The following is a 17,980-nucleotide window of genomic DNA, read 5'->3' as shown; positions in this document are numbered from 1 at the left end:
AAAAAAAAAAAAAAAAAAAAAAAAAAGTGACAATTCCATGTTACAATTCCCATGCAGAAAAGGAAAAAACCTGCAAATAAAAGCAATGCCACAATTGTGAGCAGACAAGCTCAGGGACAAGGTCCAGTTCTCCACTGCATTGACCAGGTAGTGCTGGAAAATGCCAGGACGAGTCAAAGAGCCTGAAATCAGCCAAACCTCAGCACAGACCTCTCAGACCCATTTTCTCCTCACAGGGAGCCAGGAGCTTATTCTTAGGCAGAGTCAGAAATCTACCCTAAAATACAAAGGTAAGTGCAGACAGATACCTTCACTAGCAATCTTCTAGCAGCAAAAGAGACTGTCCCCTCTCAGTGACAGGGCTGGCGTGCCCTGAGCTGGCTGTGTTATGGCACCAAACACAGCCCTTTCCCTCGGTAACAATACCTTCTGCAGAGGTTCTGCAAGTGTGAGGGTTGGGCCATCAAAGGCAGCTCTGTCACCTTGCAGAAGGCTATCAAAGGATGATGGCTTCTGTAGGAACTCTCCAAACTCTCACAAACAGTGCTGACATGACCCCAAACAAATCGCTGCAACAAATCCCTTCTTTCCAGGCAGGAGGAAAAGCCAGAGAGCCTCGYTGGCAGCTCCTGTGGCGTTTGCAGCCCCGCAGACTCCCCATGTGCCTGTGCTCCTGCAGAAAGCAGGGTTTGCAGCACCACATTCCCCTGCCTCTTTGCTGCCCTACCAAAACCATCTGCAAAATGGGATCCTCACTGGAAGGAGCCAGGGAAAGCCAGGGTGACCTGTGCAGTGGGGCAGCCTGCCAGTGCAATCCTTAAAATGGCTTGAAGAGCCATTTCTGAGGAACAACGTGCAGGAAGAAGGAGGAAGGGGAGGAAGCACAAGGGCACACAGGGGATGSACATTCATGAAATGACTTTACGTGCTGGCCATGAACTCAGGGGGCTGGAGCCAGCAGAACATCCCCTAGGTTAGGGAGCAGTGATAGCAAAGCTCTTGCCCTCCCCCACACTCAGGAGCCTGGCAGACATCATTCCCCATCCTCTCTGGTGAGCTCCCCGMAGATATTTGCCGATGGCTCAGACAGTGGCATTGACAAGCCAGTGCAGTGACTCAGTGTGTGTGATGGGGAAAGCCCCCRGGCAGGGAGGGAGATGAATCACAGGGAGACACCGCAGGCTCAGGAGGAGAGGAGGAGCAGAGCCCAACCCAGCAAAGTCCAAGCCAAGCCAAGGGAGGGCAAGGACGTGTGACRGGGACAGGACAGAGGGCACTGATGCCTTCCAGCTTCTTGCCAGCAGCTCGGCTCCTGCCCTGGGCTTGGTGCCTGCTTGGCCTGCATCCTGTCCAGGGCACTGGGCTGGCTYCAGGCCAGCAGCACCCACCAGGAGCAGGGCTGCCTGTGCTGGCACACCCAGCGCCAGTCGGGCTGTTCCTGCCAGAGCCCCGAGCGTCACCCACCATGGGACACAAGTGTTGAGCTCCTCAGGGGAGCACCACACATGGCATGCACCTCCTGGCCCAGGAGCTGTCCCAAATTACAGTCCCCCACCCAGGTTATGGTTTCCCTCCTCCTCACTGGCTCCAAGCTGTCCATCCAGCTGGGAACCCCCTGCCCTTTCCTGCCCCGAGCTGTCCATCCCACCCCACCACATCACATTTCGGAGCCTGGCCACAAGGGACTCGCTGCTGCCCCAAGTTTGGCAGAGAACTCTCACTGCTGGAAGCTGAAAGGCAGTGAGTTTATCGTGGTTTATCTATGAAGCCAGCGAGCAGGGGATGAGGAGCATGCCTGTTCCTCATCTGCTCAGCACCCAGCAGGTCACACGTCTGGCTGAGCCCAGTCACTCCTGCCACCGCATGACCCAGCACGCTCAGGAGAAGCCAGCACAGGCACTGCTTGCTCACATCTCAGTGCTTTCCCAAAGCCTCTCTGGCAAGCACTGCTCAAAGCCCCRTCCCTCACTGCCTTCCTCCAGGGCTCAGCCTTTCCAGCATTAATGGCTCACACTTCACACTCTTTACCACTCCAGATGCACRTCCTCTGCCACACAGAGTTATTCACCTCCTCAAACTCATAATTTTACTATGTGTGCATTATAACTCCCACTATTTTAGACTGGAATCTAGAACCCCACTGGGACACACTCAGCTCATCCTRGCCATGATATCAAGGCAGGCAGTATAGCCAGGGCCACCACACTTTAGACAACTCTTCTATAAACCATCCCTCCCCCATGGGCAGTCTTGGATAAAAGGCTTCTCCAATCAATCTGAGTGCTAATTTAACCAGTTTATCAATTAAACACTAACCACAGGATGAGATCCTGGCCTATTTCACGCTTAGCAATACCAGAGCAGCCATTATTTCATTACGACATTAAGTGGCACTGGTGATGCCAGGAGAAATAGGAGCTTGCCCAGAAGGTTTCACCCTTTTACTGTGACTGCCAGAGCACTGAAAGAACAATTAAAATTATGACAGACATCCTTTCAGTTCCTTCCAGATCTAATGCAASCTAATCTTGTTGATCTTGGTAACCACACAGATTCATCAGCTTGTCAATAATTCACCTCGTGACTTGGCACCAAGCAGGCTGTGCTCTTCAAATGGCCAAAGCCTGAGCATCTCCTGGCCAGCCAGCCCACTTTTCACTGTGCTGGTCCTCACAGACAGACAGACAGACAGACAGACAGACAGACAGACAGGCATGGGCTGCCCTGGGCACACAGGGCCAGCTCAATCCCAAACCCTGCTCCAACAGCAGAGACAGCAATGCATGGTGAGAGAAAAGAAGAATAAAAAGGAAGACATCACTGTAAATGGCTTAAAGCTTTTCAAACCTCACCATGGCAGGASCAGGGATATCTGAGAAATATCCTAATTAAATGAGCTCAGAGTTCCACCAGGAGACCACACAAAGAAGTGGCCACACACATCAATTTTCACACCAGTATACCGCACCTGTGGCCTGCAGWGGATGTGAAATCTTGCTCTACACAAGCTGGTTGAAATGCAGCAATTTTGCCAATTCCCTAAAATTGAGCTCAGCTATGCAAAGCAGCAGAAGTCCCACAAAATCAGATGTACCTGGCAGAGTAGGAGGTGTAGAGGAGCAAGATTTTCAAGTGCTTGGAATGCCTCCCTGTTTTGAGCCTGCAAAACTCAGCTGGACACTTCCCAGAAACAGCCTTGCAGAAGACTTCCACAGAGGCAGCTTTTCAAAAGTGCCTGTATAGGATTTCATYCCTTCTGGCTCCAAAGAAAACCTGGATTAAAGCTGCACTCAGCAATCCAAAAGGGCTGAGTCCAAATTCTCWAGAACCACGGCACCAAGCCCCAGCCAGGTAGCACTGGCTGCACTGGAGACATGCCAGGGGAACAGAGGGGAAGCATTTGCATATATTTACATCATGACAACATGGAAAATACAGTTGTCATTGTCACTTAGGGCCCATGAGCTCACTGGGAAGGAAGGAAAAAGATATCTTCCACCTGCTCAGGCCCTTCCAACTGAAATCTTCAACAGCTTATAATCCTTAGGGTTGGGAAGATACCCCACTCTTAGTTTGGGTTTTTTTGATGTTCAGGTGTCCACAGACTGGACTTGTGGATCAATTCCTCACACCTTGCATCCAGACGAGCCAAGGAACATTTTAAAAGTCAATCATTCAGTGGACTGGGTCATCTTGTTTTGGGATGAGGAGAAGAAAAGGGGCAGTTTTATCAACAGAAGCCCCAAAACAAGCCATGATCTATTGTATTTATTGGGACTCTTGTGGCCATCAATGCTCTGCAGGGGAGATGCAAGTTTTGGGAAAAAGCTGCAGCAAATGCCCACTAAATTGCTCTCCAAGTGCATCTTTGGCATGGCTTAAGTCCTGTTCCACTGAGTGATTTCAGGGCCAGGRATTTGCACCAAGGTGCAGTGCAGAGAGTGAGTGCATCCCCAGGCAGCCCAGCTGATGCAGGAGGGAAAAGCAGAGACAGTCAGCTSAGCACCTCCCCTTCCCTCCTCACCCTGAACTCTGAGAATCCCAGGAATTCTCCACATTCTCCTGCTTCTGGACAGAAACTCCCTCCAGCCAGGAGCATGAGGATGACCACGGCAGTGGGGAGGAACGGGATGGTATCCCTGGCCTGCAACACCAACCCCCTGTTTGAAGTCCCTCTGACCCCTGATGCACAAAAGGGACCAGATTTGGGGCTTAACCTGCAGCTCCTGCTCAGGTGGAGCCATCCTGCCCAYGGCCATTGCTCTGCTCTGCTGAGTGGGAGTGTGGCCGAGGGAGCCTGCCTGGAGCAGGCATGCCAGCAATGTCAGCTATGCTGTGCCCCCCTTTGTGCCCCAAAGGGTCAGGTTTCCATCTCCACAGGAACCCAGGAGCTGCCAGGCCCCGACTGTGGGGGTGTAGGAGGGAGGGATTGCTAGAGGAAATGCTGCTGTTGCTGCCCCAGTGCCTCCCTGCTCCCAGCCCAGCACAGGCAGCCATGGGGGACCTCCAGGGCATTCACTGGGATCCTCACTCTCCGGCAGACAGACTCTCATTTCTTTGCAGGATCCTTTCTTTACTCRTTTAGTAAACAGGCAAAGCCCAGAGAGCAGCTGTGGCAAAGGCAGCATTGTGAAAGGGGAGCTAAGGCAGCAGAGGGCACAGTGGGGTCTCCCCTCTTTCACCAGTGACTAACTTGGACCAAACTGAGRCAGAGCACTTCTGCCCCTAAACCAGAGACTGCATTAAAAACCACACAAACCTCAGATCAGCAGCTGCCTCAAACCCTACACACAGAACCGCTGCTGCTTGCACTTGACCATCTTCCATTGCTCGCTTTCTGCGCCTAAATAAACTTTCTCTTCCTCTGGTCTCCCCATGCCAGCTTTATGGGATTATTTTATTTCTTAAGGCAGAAGGGTGGCTGTGCTCTTTAAGGAGGACATGCATTCCTTCAGCTCCAGCCCAGCTGAAAAGAGCCCCCAGCACCCAGCCTGGGCAGGAAGCCCTGAGCAGGGCTGTGGTCAGTGCTGTGGTCAGTGCTATGGTCAGTCCTGCTGCCAGGCACAGGGCCAGAGCAGAGCACAGGAAACCAGGGAGGGTGTGCACCTGAACAGCCATCAAACCAACCACGCTGGCACCCTCCTGGCAAACAGCAGCCCGTGACAAATAAACAGATATTCAAAGTCTCTCWGGCAGATCTGAGCTGCAAAGTCACAGCCTTGCATCTCTCCTGTCTTACATCAGGTGAAGGAAGCCTGAGCACACCTTTCCAACACATCATTCACCATGATAAACCATTATTTTACCCCATTTTGCATCCTTTCTTTGCCATTTAGAACTTTATCTATGATTTTTCTAGATGCGTCTGAGTTTATTTATATTGGTCGACAAGGATGCTCTGGTGTTCTTCTTTCCCCCCAGGGTTTACTTAAGCCSTCAAAGCTGTGCCAATCCTCCCATGCTGAGGTGGAGTTCTGTGATTTTGGAGCTGCATTTTTTCAAAAGCCTTATCTTGAAAGGCAGCAAAGCAAACTGCTGTTTATAAGAGCTCTTGCTGGCTAAACCATTATACTGTCCCAAACCTTGTCTGGAAACAAGGGGAGCAAACCTAATGCCATAAAGGACTTCCCAGCTCATGCCCCAGTTCCAACATGACCACCACAGAGATGGCAGCAGGTAGGAAAGCTGCTGAGGAAAGCCCACAAATTATTTACACCCTGAAAGTTTGAAAGAGAAGAACCTTGAAATCTGTTTTGTATGTGGGATACGATACTCCTCTTCTGGTGAGAGAGAAAATGAGATTTCAGCAAGAGTCTGCAAGGAGTAGAGCTCTGATGGGGCTGCTCAGGAAAGCTGGTGCTTACAGGATCCATGGGGCCACTAGAAAGACAGCTCATCCATTTCCCAACAACCCTGCAAGTGCCTTCAAGTCCTTCCAGCTAAGAGTGTTATTCCCAGGAGAGAGTCACCCCTGGAGGACAGGGCACACTCCTTGCTGTGGCCCAAGGACAGACCAAATGGCCACAGCCCTCAGGGCTGTCCCATGTCAAAGAGCAGCCAAGCTCCTGCTGTTTTGAGCCTGGGGGCAGCGAGCTCATGGGGTGCACAGTTTGCTCCCCTCCCAAACCCCTCTGAACACCTTCCAGTTGTGCTGGCAAGAGGCTGGGGAGCAGCAGAAAAGCTCCTCTCCTGGCTGTTGGCCAAGCRTGAAACAGCAAGTGTCCCATATCCTGACTGTGAGTATTTTGGGAAGCCGGATGACTTCATTAGCAGATGCCACCCCCTGACCCAGTCCCCGTTAAACACACTGCTGGCCAGCCCYAGAGCTCGTTACCCCGCACTTTAATGTGCACATTGCCATTTAGCACCAACCCGCTGCCATACCCCGTTTTCACTCTGCTGAAACTCTTGCACAAGCAGTAAAACCCTAAGGTACCGCTTGCACAAGCACCTTGTTGTTGCTTTGTTATCGGGACCGCGAATGAGGAAATCCTCGGGATCATGGATGTGCTACAGTTACCAGCAGCCTGACATCCCACAGCCACCTTCCCACTGTCCCTGCCTCGGCAGCAGGGATGCAGTGCTGGGAGCACACAGGATGCTCAGGTACCAGCGGGGTGACTGTCACACAGAGCCTGCAGACACCATGACATGGAGACGGCAGCGGAGAGAGGGACAGTGAAAACACAGTTATGAATACACTGGAGGAAAGGATTTATACAAGACAAAGCTACAAGTGCAGATGGAGGAGCACCCCAGCCTCCCTGGGCAGAAGGGGAAGGAGCACCCTGGCACACTCACCCTGATGCGCCGCATGGCCGTCACGATCTCCACCCGGCTGTTGGGCCGCGGCACATCCAGGCTCCCGATGTACTGTAGGGACAGAAAGGACATCAGTCAAACTCCTCATGGAAACATCACCACCATGGTCCCAATGGCATCCACAGAGGAAACCCAGGGTCACTTCTGGGTSTGAGGAAAATTAACCAACAAACACCAGAGGTTTATGTCTGAAAAGGGCACAGAAGAGTGCTGTAACTTTATTCATGAATAAAGGGAGAAGTAATGGGCATTTCCCATGGGGTCTCTCAAACTGATAGAGGATGCAGCCTATCCCAATTTCCTGGCCGCAGTTCCCTTTCTCTTTCCCCACTGGCTGAGGTACTTGAGAGCTACAGGCTCCCCAAAACACCTAATGCAACCCCCCTTCTAATATACATTCCCCCATTTAATATAAACCTTTATGTCTTTGCTCTTGTAGTCTATTAACACAGTCCAGGGTTAGTCAATCAGTGGAATTCCTATGGAAATTCCCATTGTTTCTTTCTATCTCGCAGTACAGTTTGTTTGTAAAGACATTCTTTTGTCATTCCTTTCATGAGGAACGGGCAGCATTTTGCCTGCTTCACCAGAACCCTTGCACGCCTCCCACCACGAAGCTGTTCCCACCACAATGCTGCAAGTAGTCAAAACCCCTTTTTCTAGCAACAGAATAACTTCAGCCGTCAGGCCAGCGGGACTCACTCATCTAGGCCATGATCAAAGCACACAGGTATAAGCAAATATCCCCTCGGCTGCAATGAGTCATCTATTACAGACCTGGATATCAGAATATCCCTAAAATAGCTGGACCAACCTGTCCTCTGACAGGGCCCTTCATTATTTAATTACAGCCCAGCCCGTGGCTGTTTTTGCAGGGATGCTGAGCCTCCAGGCCGAGCCTCCAGAATAAAGGAGCCGCTTTCCTATTCAAARGGGACCAAAGGCAGCGCCACCGCGACCCAGCACGGAGTGACGGCGAACAAAAACCTTTTTAAAAATAAAATGGAAGAGGGCAGATCCTGAAGAAGGATCAGAAAACAGACAAGCGATGAAGAGTCAATGCCGAGCACTAAAAACGTGTAGTTGGAATAAAAGCATTTTGAGCCTATTTACTGGCCCTSTGTGCTCCCACGCTTCATCTCGACACGAGGGCTGACGTAACCCTCGGCAGCACAGCCTGGGCACTAAACCCAGCGGGGCTACGTGTTCCTGTGAATATGGCCATAGCCTSTGCTGGCACGGTGACAGCCCAGGTCACCAGATTCCAGCAGCAGCGCTGACACGGGTGCCYGAGTGTGTGAACACGTGCTCAGGCAGAGGCTGGTGACAGGGGTTTGTTTCATTCCCAGTATCCATAAGGGGCTCCCAGCTTCTCTCCACTGGGACTGCCACCTCTAAGGAGGGAGGGCACGCCTGGGCTTTGTGTGCAGGCTGTCCCAGAGGGTCTCTAGGACAGGAACTCAGAGCCCTGTGTTTCTGAGAGCCCTCCTTGCTATCCCCCACACCCCAACCCAACAAGCCCAGTCCCAGTGAGGCCATCCCCAGATGTGCAGCTCCTGCCTGGGGTGGGGGACATGGGCTGGCAGGGGGACATGGGCAGCTGTCCAGCAGCCAGCACTGGGCAGTCAGTGCCAACAGGAGATGTGAGGAGGGAGGATATAAAAATAACCCCCAAACAGCTGGCGTGTCCGTCACGTGCTGTGCAGGCTGCCTTACGTAACGGGAATTACAGCCACGACGCCGGCCCCAGCCCCTCACTGCCCTGCTGTTCTCTGCCTTGTCCCCTATGCCAGAATCTGCCACCCCTTCAAAGGGACAGGTCAGCTGGGAGGGGCATCTTGGATATCAATACATCTCCTTTTTGGAYGGGAAGCCTGGAAACATCAGTAAAAAGCAGGAGCTGAGGAGGAGGGCAGGGGAAGCTGGAGCCCTGACCTTACAGTGACCATGCAGGACCTCAGGAAGGAGCCTGTCCCCATCCTGCCCTGCCAGGCAAACATCCCCGTTGTACTTCCCCACCAAACCTTCCCAGATCCCTTTTCTGCCAGGGACCACCTGGAGAAGCAAGATCCTTATCTCACATGAGGAGGACAGAGTTTGCAGCCAGAGGAAGTCTGTCTTCCTCCAGCTATTCCCAACGCATGAGGTCACTGCCCGGCGATCACTTTCCTTCCCCCGCGCTTTCCTTGCCCGGGCAGGTGCAGAAYGCAGCCATGCCCAAGGACAGGGCAAGCAGTGCCAGCTGGGCAGGAAGCAGCCACATCCACCTCTGGCTCCCACAGGAATCCCAGCAATGCCGAGCTCCTGGCTGCCAACCACAGCCTCATGGCCACAAGTGTGTGAGTGAGYCTGGAGGGGCTGGGGGGCCCTGTGAGCACACGACAAAGAAACCAGATGGGCTCCTGAGACACAGTGCTGGCAACAGGGATGTCTCGATGCTGTCCTGTCTGTGTCCCCTCACTCAGCTGTTCCCCTCCAGCTCACATTCCCAGGTACCCAAACCAAGGGGCACAGGTCACAAACCCTGCAGGATTCACTTCGCTCCCAAACCTGGGCTCCAGGGCATCCTGCCCTATCCCACATCCCGTGGGTGCTCCCACCAGAGCCCCCAGCACATCCAGACCCAGCGTGGGCTCCCTGCACACAATTACTGTGCTCACAGTTCCAGAAACACCCCCCTCTCCCTCTGCTCTGGAGGCAGGTATTTTTTACACATTTCACACAACTCAGCAGATGGACAAAGTCTCCCCGGATTATTTTTGCCTTCGGGGCAGAAATCACATGTGACAAGTGTGCTGCAGAAGAGTAACCCTTCACAGTGTAGTGAGAATCCCCCAAAAGTGAGGACTTGGAAGTTGGTCTCTCAGCTAAACCACCTCCCAGGAGAAGGGGGGATGGTCAGAGAAACCACCCCTATTTAGCAATGGTTTGCAGGCAATGAGCACACCGAGGGCTGCTCCTGCTCCACGCTCCTCCAGCCCTCCTACTCTCAGCATCAATTTTAATTACRGGAATAGGTGTGGGCAAAAGCAGRTGAGGCAAAGGTGAGGATCAGCAAAGCAGCCCGAGCCTCCACAGCGCAACACTTCCCACTCACCCCACCCCAACAGGGAGCCTGAGCCCCCTCTCTCCCAGGGTGGGACCCCCAGGCAGGGATTTTTGCCTCCTTTTGGCCCCAGCGAGGTGCCAGGCACGCGGCGGTGGTCCCGGTGGCCGTGGTGGCCATTGTCCTGGCTGCCAGGGCTCCTGCCAGCATCCGTGCCAGCGCGCTGACCCCACGGGAAAGCGAGGCAGGAAGGAGAAAGGAAGGTGCCTGAGACAAAAGGGAAGAAAATAAAGCTGTGCAAAAGAGCTGACAAAGAAAACAAACCCGTGAAAGAGCTCGCCCTGCCCGAGCCCCGGCGAACCAAGGGAGAGAACACACGTACATGAGCAGAATGTGGTTTTTCCAAAGAAAAGCCTCCAGATCCATGGCCCCACCACCCCACCAAGACGTGGGGGGACAGAATTGGCATCCCCCATCAGCACCCAAGAGCCAAGAGAGATTAGGAGGTCACCAGTCCCCCTGCTCTGAAGGTGGGGAGGGCAGTCCTGGGCAGCCTCCTCCTCCCCAGCCCAATTAGGAGAAGAAAGGCCACCGGCTCGGTGAATGGGCAGCCAAGGGGGTCGCTGGTGTAGCAGGCGTCCTGGCAGCCCCACAAAGGCAGCCCTCACACTGCCAACGGCCAGGGCTGCTTGGGGTGTGATGCCAGCACAAAGCACCTCTTTTGGAGGGTATTTTTGGTGCCTCGTATGCCCCACTGCTCTTCATCCCCGTGTGTGGGATCCASCCTTCCATTCATCCTTTTAGGGTCCCCAGAAAGGGCAGTCCCTCCCGCTGCCATGGCACAGGTGGCTGTCACCCATCAGGGCTCTCAGCATCCAAAGGGACTCTGCTTGCTGTCCCCTCCCCATGCAAACAGGCTCTCTGTCCCAGGCTCAGCGGGAAGAGCCCTCTGTGCACAACCCACACCACGCACCCTCTGCCCACAGCTCACAAAAGATCTGCCCGGTTCTGGGAAATGCCAGGGAAAAAAACAAATTTGTTTTTTAAACAGRAAACAAAGGGGAGCGCTTTGCCAAGGCACTGTTTGCACAAGTCACTCGGTTTCTCATTTTTCCTCGAGGCTGTTTAATACTGCTCGTTTTCTGCTCTGTCAGAAACGAATTTTCTTGAGAAGCTGCTTTTTCTGTGACAGCAGGTGGCAGATATTTTCGGAAAACCGAAGGCCAATCGCATCACTGCCGGGGGACACCTTGGAAGGGGTGTTGATGAGATCGGTGGTGGGCAGAGGTGGGCAGCCGAAGTCTTCCCGGGGAGGAGCTGCCGCCTTCCTGCTGCTCCGACAGCCCAACGCTGCGTGCAAAGGTCAGGGCTGAATCATCCCCAGCTTACAGGGGAGCTGGATTGGCTAGCTGCCGGATTCCAGAGACACCCTGAGCCAGAGACCCCGCATGGATGAGGAGCCACTGCTTCTACAGAGGAGCTGCAGTCCGGCAGAACGCAGGGGGAACACGCTGGCACCAGCCCCAGCCCATCTTCAGAGCCAGGAGARCCTCCTCTGAGCAAGGGATCCTGCCCCCGGTTAGGGAAGGGTTACCAGAGGTACCAGCAGCCAGATGGGAGGCATCAGATACAGGGCACAAGGGTCCCCAGGTTTCTGAAGAGTCCAGGGCTGCCCCACGTACGGGAAACATTGACCCCGTGGCACAGGGCTGTGCCACGAGGTGAGGGACAAAGTGCTCGGGCACCGGCATGAAACCTCGTTATTTCCCCAGCACATGGGGAACACCCATTCTGTCTGCAGTCTGGCTGATAAGGGYTTCTCCCCAGGCTGCAGCTGGCAGGGAAAGCAAGGGGAGATCCATTCCCAGCACTGTTGCTGCTCTCCAGTTGCCTGAGCACGGCCTCAGCCTGGGGAGCCAAGGCTGGCACGGYCCCGGCTCTGCCCTGCACCCCAGGAACACCCAGCCTCGCGGGGTGGAAAGGGGGAAGTTTACTCAGGCCGTGGTGGTGCGGGCTCAGAGGCCAAAAGGGATGGAAAGTTCCYGACGCCGGCCGGCTTTAACGGAAAAAAGCCCTGGTTTTCCATTGTGAGTCCAGCAGCCGGCTGCTCTGCTGAGCTGGGAACCCCAGTTCCTCCCTCAGCAGGGCCCTGYGCCCCGAGAACAGCACATCCTGCCCTGGCAGCCAGGCAGTGTGAGGCAGAGTGTCAGATCCGTGCTGTGCACCCGGACACTGGCATTAACAGGGACCCCCACACCGGGCAGCAGCACTGAACCAACAGGACATCGGTGCTTTGGGGCTGCTGGTCCCAGCAGCAGCATTCACCCTGCGCAGGAGCTGCACCAGGGCTCCAGCGACAAAAACACAGAGCTCGGGGGGCTCCGAGACATTTACCATGTCACATTTACCATGTGCATCACACCCACCCGCGACAAGGGGAGACACCTGTGCCGCGGGTGACCGTGCAGCAGGGCACAGAGCCAGCAGGTCCGCAGCAGGGATAAAGTTTCCCGTGCCGCTGAAGCAGCACTGACCACTGGCCGTGTGTCCGCTCCCCAGCCAGCCACACCCGCACCTACAGCCGGCCCCGGCGGGGGTGCTCCAGCCCAGAGCGCTGCGGGGATGCCGGGCTGGGAGCATCCCACCCCCGCTGCTCCCTCGGGACCTTTGGCACCMGCGGAGCCCACGCACCGCCCGTCTGGGACCCACAGTCTGGGCGCGCACGGCTCTGCCAAATCCAGCCCGAGTTTTCTTTGCTAAGAGCTTGGCTAAGCAGCCTATGAACCGACTTAACAGGCATGGCAGAAATATGCCACTGTTTCAGCCGAGAACCTTTGTAGGCTCGGGAAGGTTATTTATAGCCCGGAGCGAGCAGCGCCGGGCTCAGGCACGCTGCGGCTTTGCTCCGGGCTCARCAGCCCCGACAGCGGAGCTGCCAGCACAAACAGCCCCCGAACGGAGCTGCCAGCTCCCTCCCGCCCAGCCAAACTGGTGCAGAGCTTCACAAGACCCGTCTCCTGCTCCCCAGCCCTCCAGGAAAAGGGACMCTGGCTGGGAAGGGAGCCTAAAGCAGTGGAGGGGAACTGAACACCTCGMTCAGAGCTGCCTGCAATTCAACTCACTTCCAACGCTGTTATTTGCAGCCCATACGTACATAAAAATATAATCGGGGTGGAAACACACATGTACTCGGGGCTTAGTGCTCACCTGAGGCCATAATGTTTTCCTGACAAAGGATTTCTCTTTGGAGCACCCAGYACAGTGCCTGCCTGTGCTCACAGCCCCTGGAGGGGGCAGGCARGTGGGCTGCAGAGGTTCAGAGGAAGGGACATAATGGATCAGATTTAAGTCTCCTTCATGTCCCATCTCCAAACATAGACAGCAGCAGATGCTCAGTTCAACTTCAGTTTCCCACGCACAGAAGCAGAGAAAAGCTCTGACAAAAATGAGAGAAAGCGCCTGGTTGCCAAGACCACTTAAGAGAAAAAAAAAACCACCCCACCACCCAAACCCGAAAAACCCACCTGCTGCACAGAGGAACAGCAACCCTCCCGAACCACCAGTCCCACATTTATCCGTTCCTGGTATCAGGAACATCAGGTTTCAGCACATGTGCCAGACCACAGGCACTGGGTCCACCAGGGATCAAGATGTGCTTGAGAAGCCACTTCTCCCCTTGTCTGCACAYGGTAGAGCAGCAGAGAGGGTGCTCACACCCATCTGCCCCTTCTTTGGGAATCAGGTACATTAAGGCATGGCAAAGGGATTCACGGCACTGAAGGACTATCAGCAGTTTCCAAATAATGGGCATTGGGTAGGTGGGACCTTGCTGTGGCCCACAAGTCCACTGGGGCAGGAGGAAACGCAGCCCAGCCCAGCCCAGCAGGCTCCCAGGACAGGGACAGTTGGCTTCCCTGAGCAAACCCAGCAGCATCCAGCACCCCTGCACTCCAGCAGACGAGGGTCTGGCAGTCCAGAGCCAGGCTCCACCACCCCACACCATTCCCTCTGCCTGCTGCTCTCTCTGGAGGCGTTGGAGCAGCCTGAGTCATAATTTCTGAATGTGCAGAACTGCTGGTGTTGCACAAGGTGGCCCTTGGGTTTTGTCCTGCAGCACCAGGGCTTTGGGAAGATAAGGAGTAAGCTCACATCCCTCTCCTTCTCATGGAGGTGGAGGAGGAGGTGGCTTTCCTCTCTGCATCCCCATTTATTTAACCAGAAAACCACTGCACAGGCGGGAATTTCTGTCCATTTCCCTGCACCATGCTGCAGCTCCCAGTTCTTTCATCCAAATATTTCAGCTAACCCAAGAGGCCAGGCTTTTGATTGTGCTCAACAATTCAGACTGCAAGACACAGAAGAAAACAAACGTCCTGCCTCCCCTCGGAGCCRGCTCCTCCAATTCCCTGCAGCCTGACCAAGGCATCTCTGGGATACGACGGGATTTGGTGCCAAGAGAAGTGGCCAACGAAAACAGATCCAGAAGTGTGAAATATATTACCGCTCCTAAGAAGATGGAGTGGGATTTTCCAACTCTTGGATTTATCTCCAGAAAATGGATTAACATAATCCTCAGGGGAYACTTTGCTGTGCCTCGGTGCCAGCGCACACATCTGCAAGTGGCTCCAGCGGGGACAAGAGGCACGAGCCTCCCGATGGCATGGCATGGCAAGTGACAGCACCGCCTGCCTCACATCAAATCCATCACCCTCTGCTTGACAAAGGTTCAAATGCTGACTGCCCGTGGCCACCCAGCCACCCAGGATGACRAGACTCCCTCAGGAGAGAGACAAGGGTGACAACAGCACAGATGCCAGCTGCCGCTGAGGGACCAAGACAYGCACTACATCCACCACACGTGTCCCTTGAACACGGCAGCAGGTCTGAGTGTAAAAGTACAATTAAAAATCAAAGCAATAAATCAGCACACAGTGACTCAGGCCCACATTACCCCCCTGCAGTGAGCCCCAAGCAAGCTCGTCAGGAATCTCAGGCTGCTGGAGCAAAGAGCRCTGATCCAGCTGCTGAGCTGTAGCACCGGGATCCCCGCTGCCCGCACTATCAGTTATCCCAGGAGGATTCGAGGAGACAGCCACCCCCCAGATGAGCATTTTTCTGGTTTAATCTTCCCCTAAAGTTCTGCTCTAAATCAGAGTTCTGCATTTTTGTRGCTCGCGCTGGGTGCCTGGCTGCTGCGAGAGCTGTGCGGGTGTAAGCGCTCGGGATTCTTGGGGATAAAAGGAAGTAAAGGAGTGTAAGCATTTAATTAATCTCCAGCAATCTAATAAAAKGATAGAGTAATTGCCTCAGCCATCTGCATTCTGTATCTGGCGTGAAAGGCTGCTGGAGAAACCCACGAATTCGGAAGCCGGGTTTCGTACGGATTGTGCTTGGCATTAGCGCGTGCCACCGGATACCAAATAAGAGAAAGAGGAGCGAACAAAGGCTAATATGCAGCGCTGCATTAACGCAGCCAGACCAGCRGCGTGGAGCAGAGATGAGCCATGAGCACGCTGAGGGGCTGCTGATGCCCTAMCCCACTCCTCAGCCCCGAACCGGGTCACCCAAACCTGGCGTGGAAGAGGGGATTTAGAAGGGGAGATGCTTCGCAGCCTCCCCGCAGGTGAGGGGCTGGCAGTAAAACAGCAATCAGCTCCGATCACCCAGGAGCAAAAGACTGCAAAGTTGAGCTCGGACAGTGTTTCACAGTAAACAGTTGCAAAGCAGGTTTAAGTTTGCTCCATAAACTCCTCGGCTGCTTTGCTCTCCGCAGYATAGTGCCTGCCATCGGGCAGGTGACGGCCTCTGCAGAGGAACCCTCCCGGCCCCGAGAAAAGGGGGAAAATAACACTTTGACACTCTCCGATGAGCCGCAGCCTTGCCCCGAGGGTACTGCACACAATTAGATGCCAAATTTTCTTCCCCTGACAGCACTTGTTCTCCGAGGACAACAATGTGTGACAGACGCCTGCCTTCCTGCCGCTCAAACTGTTTTACACCAGGCTTCTCCAAGTCAACCTCACTTGACTATCTCTGTCACCGTGATAACCGTAACCCCCACGAGAATCAAACCGGGCAGGATTTTATGTTTCCCCTTTCCAAATATTCTGGCCAGCTCCTTCCCAATTTACGGCTGGCCAGCTCCTTCCTAATTTACGGCTGGCCAGCATTCCTTGCTCGGTAGCTTGGCTTTTGCCAGCCTGCTGCGAGATGGCAAGTGCCAGCCCGCGAAAAGCCACAGCCGACGTGGAGCGAGAGAATGAAAGGTCCCAACAGAGAARAAAAGGAAAAAAAAAAAAAAAGAAAGAAAAGAGCACCTCGTGCCAAATGCACGGGCAAGGATGGTTTATATATGTACAGAGAAACAGCAAGCTTTTATTTCGGGCGCGTGTCCCTGACCGCTCGCACCGCAAATGGCACACAGTTCATCCGGCTGTCACATTAGAGGCGCACCAGGGTACACGGCATCCTGCAGACCCCAACCACCCGTCTCCCATCCCACCGGCATTCCGGCACTCCCCACAGCGCTGGAGCTGCAGAGCAAAGCCCGAGCCCTCTTCTCCTTCCCGGCATTTGCACAAGACCCCGCTCTTCGGGGCCAGCGTCCCCCAGCAACACCACGCAGAGCCACGGAGGGATGCCGGGTCAGGGAGGGATGCCGGGTCAGGGAGGGATGCAGGGTCAGGGAGGGATGCTGGGGCGAAGCGGGAGGGTGACCCCACTCCAGCCTGACCCATCCCACCCGGATAGGTGCGAAACCTCGCCCAACTCTACAGCCGAGTTCGGGGCAAGAGCAGGCAGCGCCAAGGGGAAGGGCTCCGGGGAAAGCAGGCAAACCCCACGGCTATGCGAACAGCGAGCCGGAAAACCGGGCATCCCGGGGTGTCGGGGTGCAGCGACCCCGCGGCTCCCCCGCGCCCGCCGCCCACCTTGGCCTCGAAGCAGATGCCGTGCTGGAAGGCGTCCTCGTTGTGCAGGGGGATGCGGAGGTCGTGCCGGTCGTCCACCAGGTTGTACTTGGACTTGGCGGGCATGGCGGCCCCGCGGCGGCCGGGCAGCCCTGCAGCGAGCCCGGCCCTGCCGCCGCCGAGCCCCCGCCCTGCCCGGCCCCGGGGCGGGGACGCGCCCGCGCGGAGCGAGGGGGGCGGGCGGTGGCCGAGGGGGGCTCCGAGCCCCCTCCCCCGGGCGAGCACCGGCCCCGGCAGCATCGCMGGGCGGGCAGCGCTGACACCTAGTGCGCGGGGACGGGCTTGCGCCCCGCCGCCAAACTTCCAATAAAACAGCAACAAAAAAAAACAGGGGGGAAACGGAAAACAATGCCTCGGGAATCGTTGGGGTGAGGGTGGGCAGCGCCGGCCGTCCCCACCGGGCGCAAAGGGCAAAAGCGCTGCTGGGAGCGGGAGCCGCGTCCCTCCGGGCCGAGGAGCTCCGCACGCAAATAAATCTTTGTGTCAACACCGGACGCGGTGGAAATCAAGCAATCTGGAGCTGGAAAATCTCCATTTTGCGCTTAAAGAAACTGCAAGCCTTGCCACCAGACCCCCGGTCCTACTGTGCCCATCTCCCTTACAAAATTCCCGAAAGCTGTGAATGCACTTCCTACACGCTGAGAGCAGCCCAGAGCTGCTTTCCAAGTGTTCTGGGAACCACTCACATAGATCTGACCTCAAATGCAGGCTGTTGCATCCCTTAATCCCACGTGCACAGTGCACCCTCAGGTAGGGCTCCATCCTTTCGTGCTCGGATACCCACAGTTGTTGTAGAGCTGATTTCCCTGCAGTGTGGAGGTCTCAGACGCACTCCTCCCCAGAGGAGACCCACAATTCCCAAAGCCTTGCTCTGCTTGCATGCTCCTACAGCCAGAGCCCGCTGCCCTCGGGGCTCCAAATGAGTGCAGTGCAAAGGGCAGCACTGACTGTTGATCCTTCCCCGGGGCAGAACAGATCCAGGGACATTGATTTTTTCATCCTGAATCGATGTGGTGAAACTTCCTTTGAGTTTATAACACAGTTCAGAGCCAGACACATCACTTCAGCCACATCTGAAACATTAATTGTTCYGCTCAAAACAGAGTGGGCTTTCCACCATTCCCAGAGGCACAGCTAACAGTCT

General features: G+C 55.1%; 1 protein-coding gene across 6 annotated transcripts in view; it reads right to left on the bottom strand.

Annotated features, from left to right (window-relative positions):
- Positions 1-17,767, bottom strand: part of NOS1AP (nitric oxide synthase 1 adaptor protein) — a 43,220-nt gene extending 25,453 nt beyond the window's left edge. For 5 of the 6 annotated variants that reach the window (XM_057372818.1, XM_057372819.1, XM_057372820.1 and 2 more), the window contains exons 1-2: positions 16,798-16,966; positions 6,802-6,873 (exon numbers count right to left, since the gene is read on the bottom strand). In XM_057372818.1, the coding sequence (XP_057228801.1) occupies positions 6,802-6,873; positions 16,798-16,902 (177 nt within the window). In that variant the 5' untranslated portion in view covers positions 16,903-16,966. Of the gene's footprint in view, positions 1-6,801; positions 6,874-16,797; positions 16,967-17,533 lie in introns of those variants that run through there. The other variant, XM_057372821.1, reaches the window with a different exon arrangement.
- Positions 17,768-17,980: the final 213 nt, after the last annotated feature.

Source organism: Malurus melanocephalus, unplaced genomic scaffold (assembly GCF_030028575.1).
Source record: "Malurus melanocephalus ecotype Western Australia unplaced genomic scaffold, MMel_1.1 scaffold_178, whole genome shotgun sequence".
Lineage (NCBI taxonomy): Eukaryota > Metazoa > Chordata > Aves > Passeriformes > Maluridae > Malurus > Malurus melanocephalus.
This window is presented reverse-complemented; position numbering and strand designations above follow the sequence as displayed.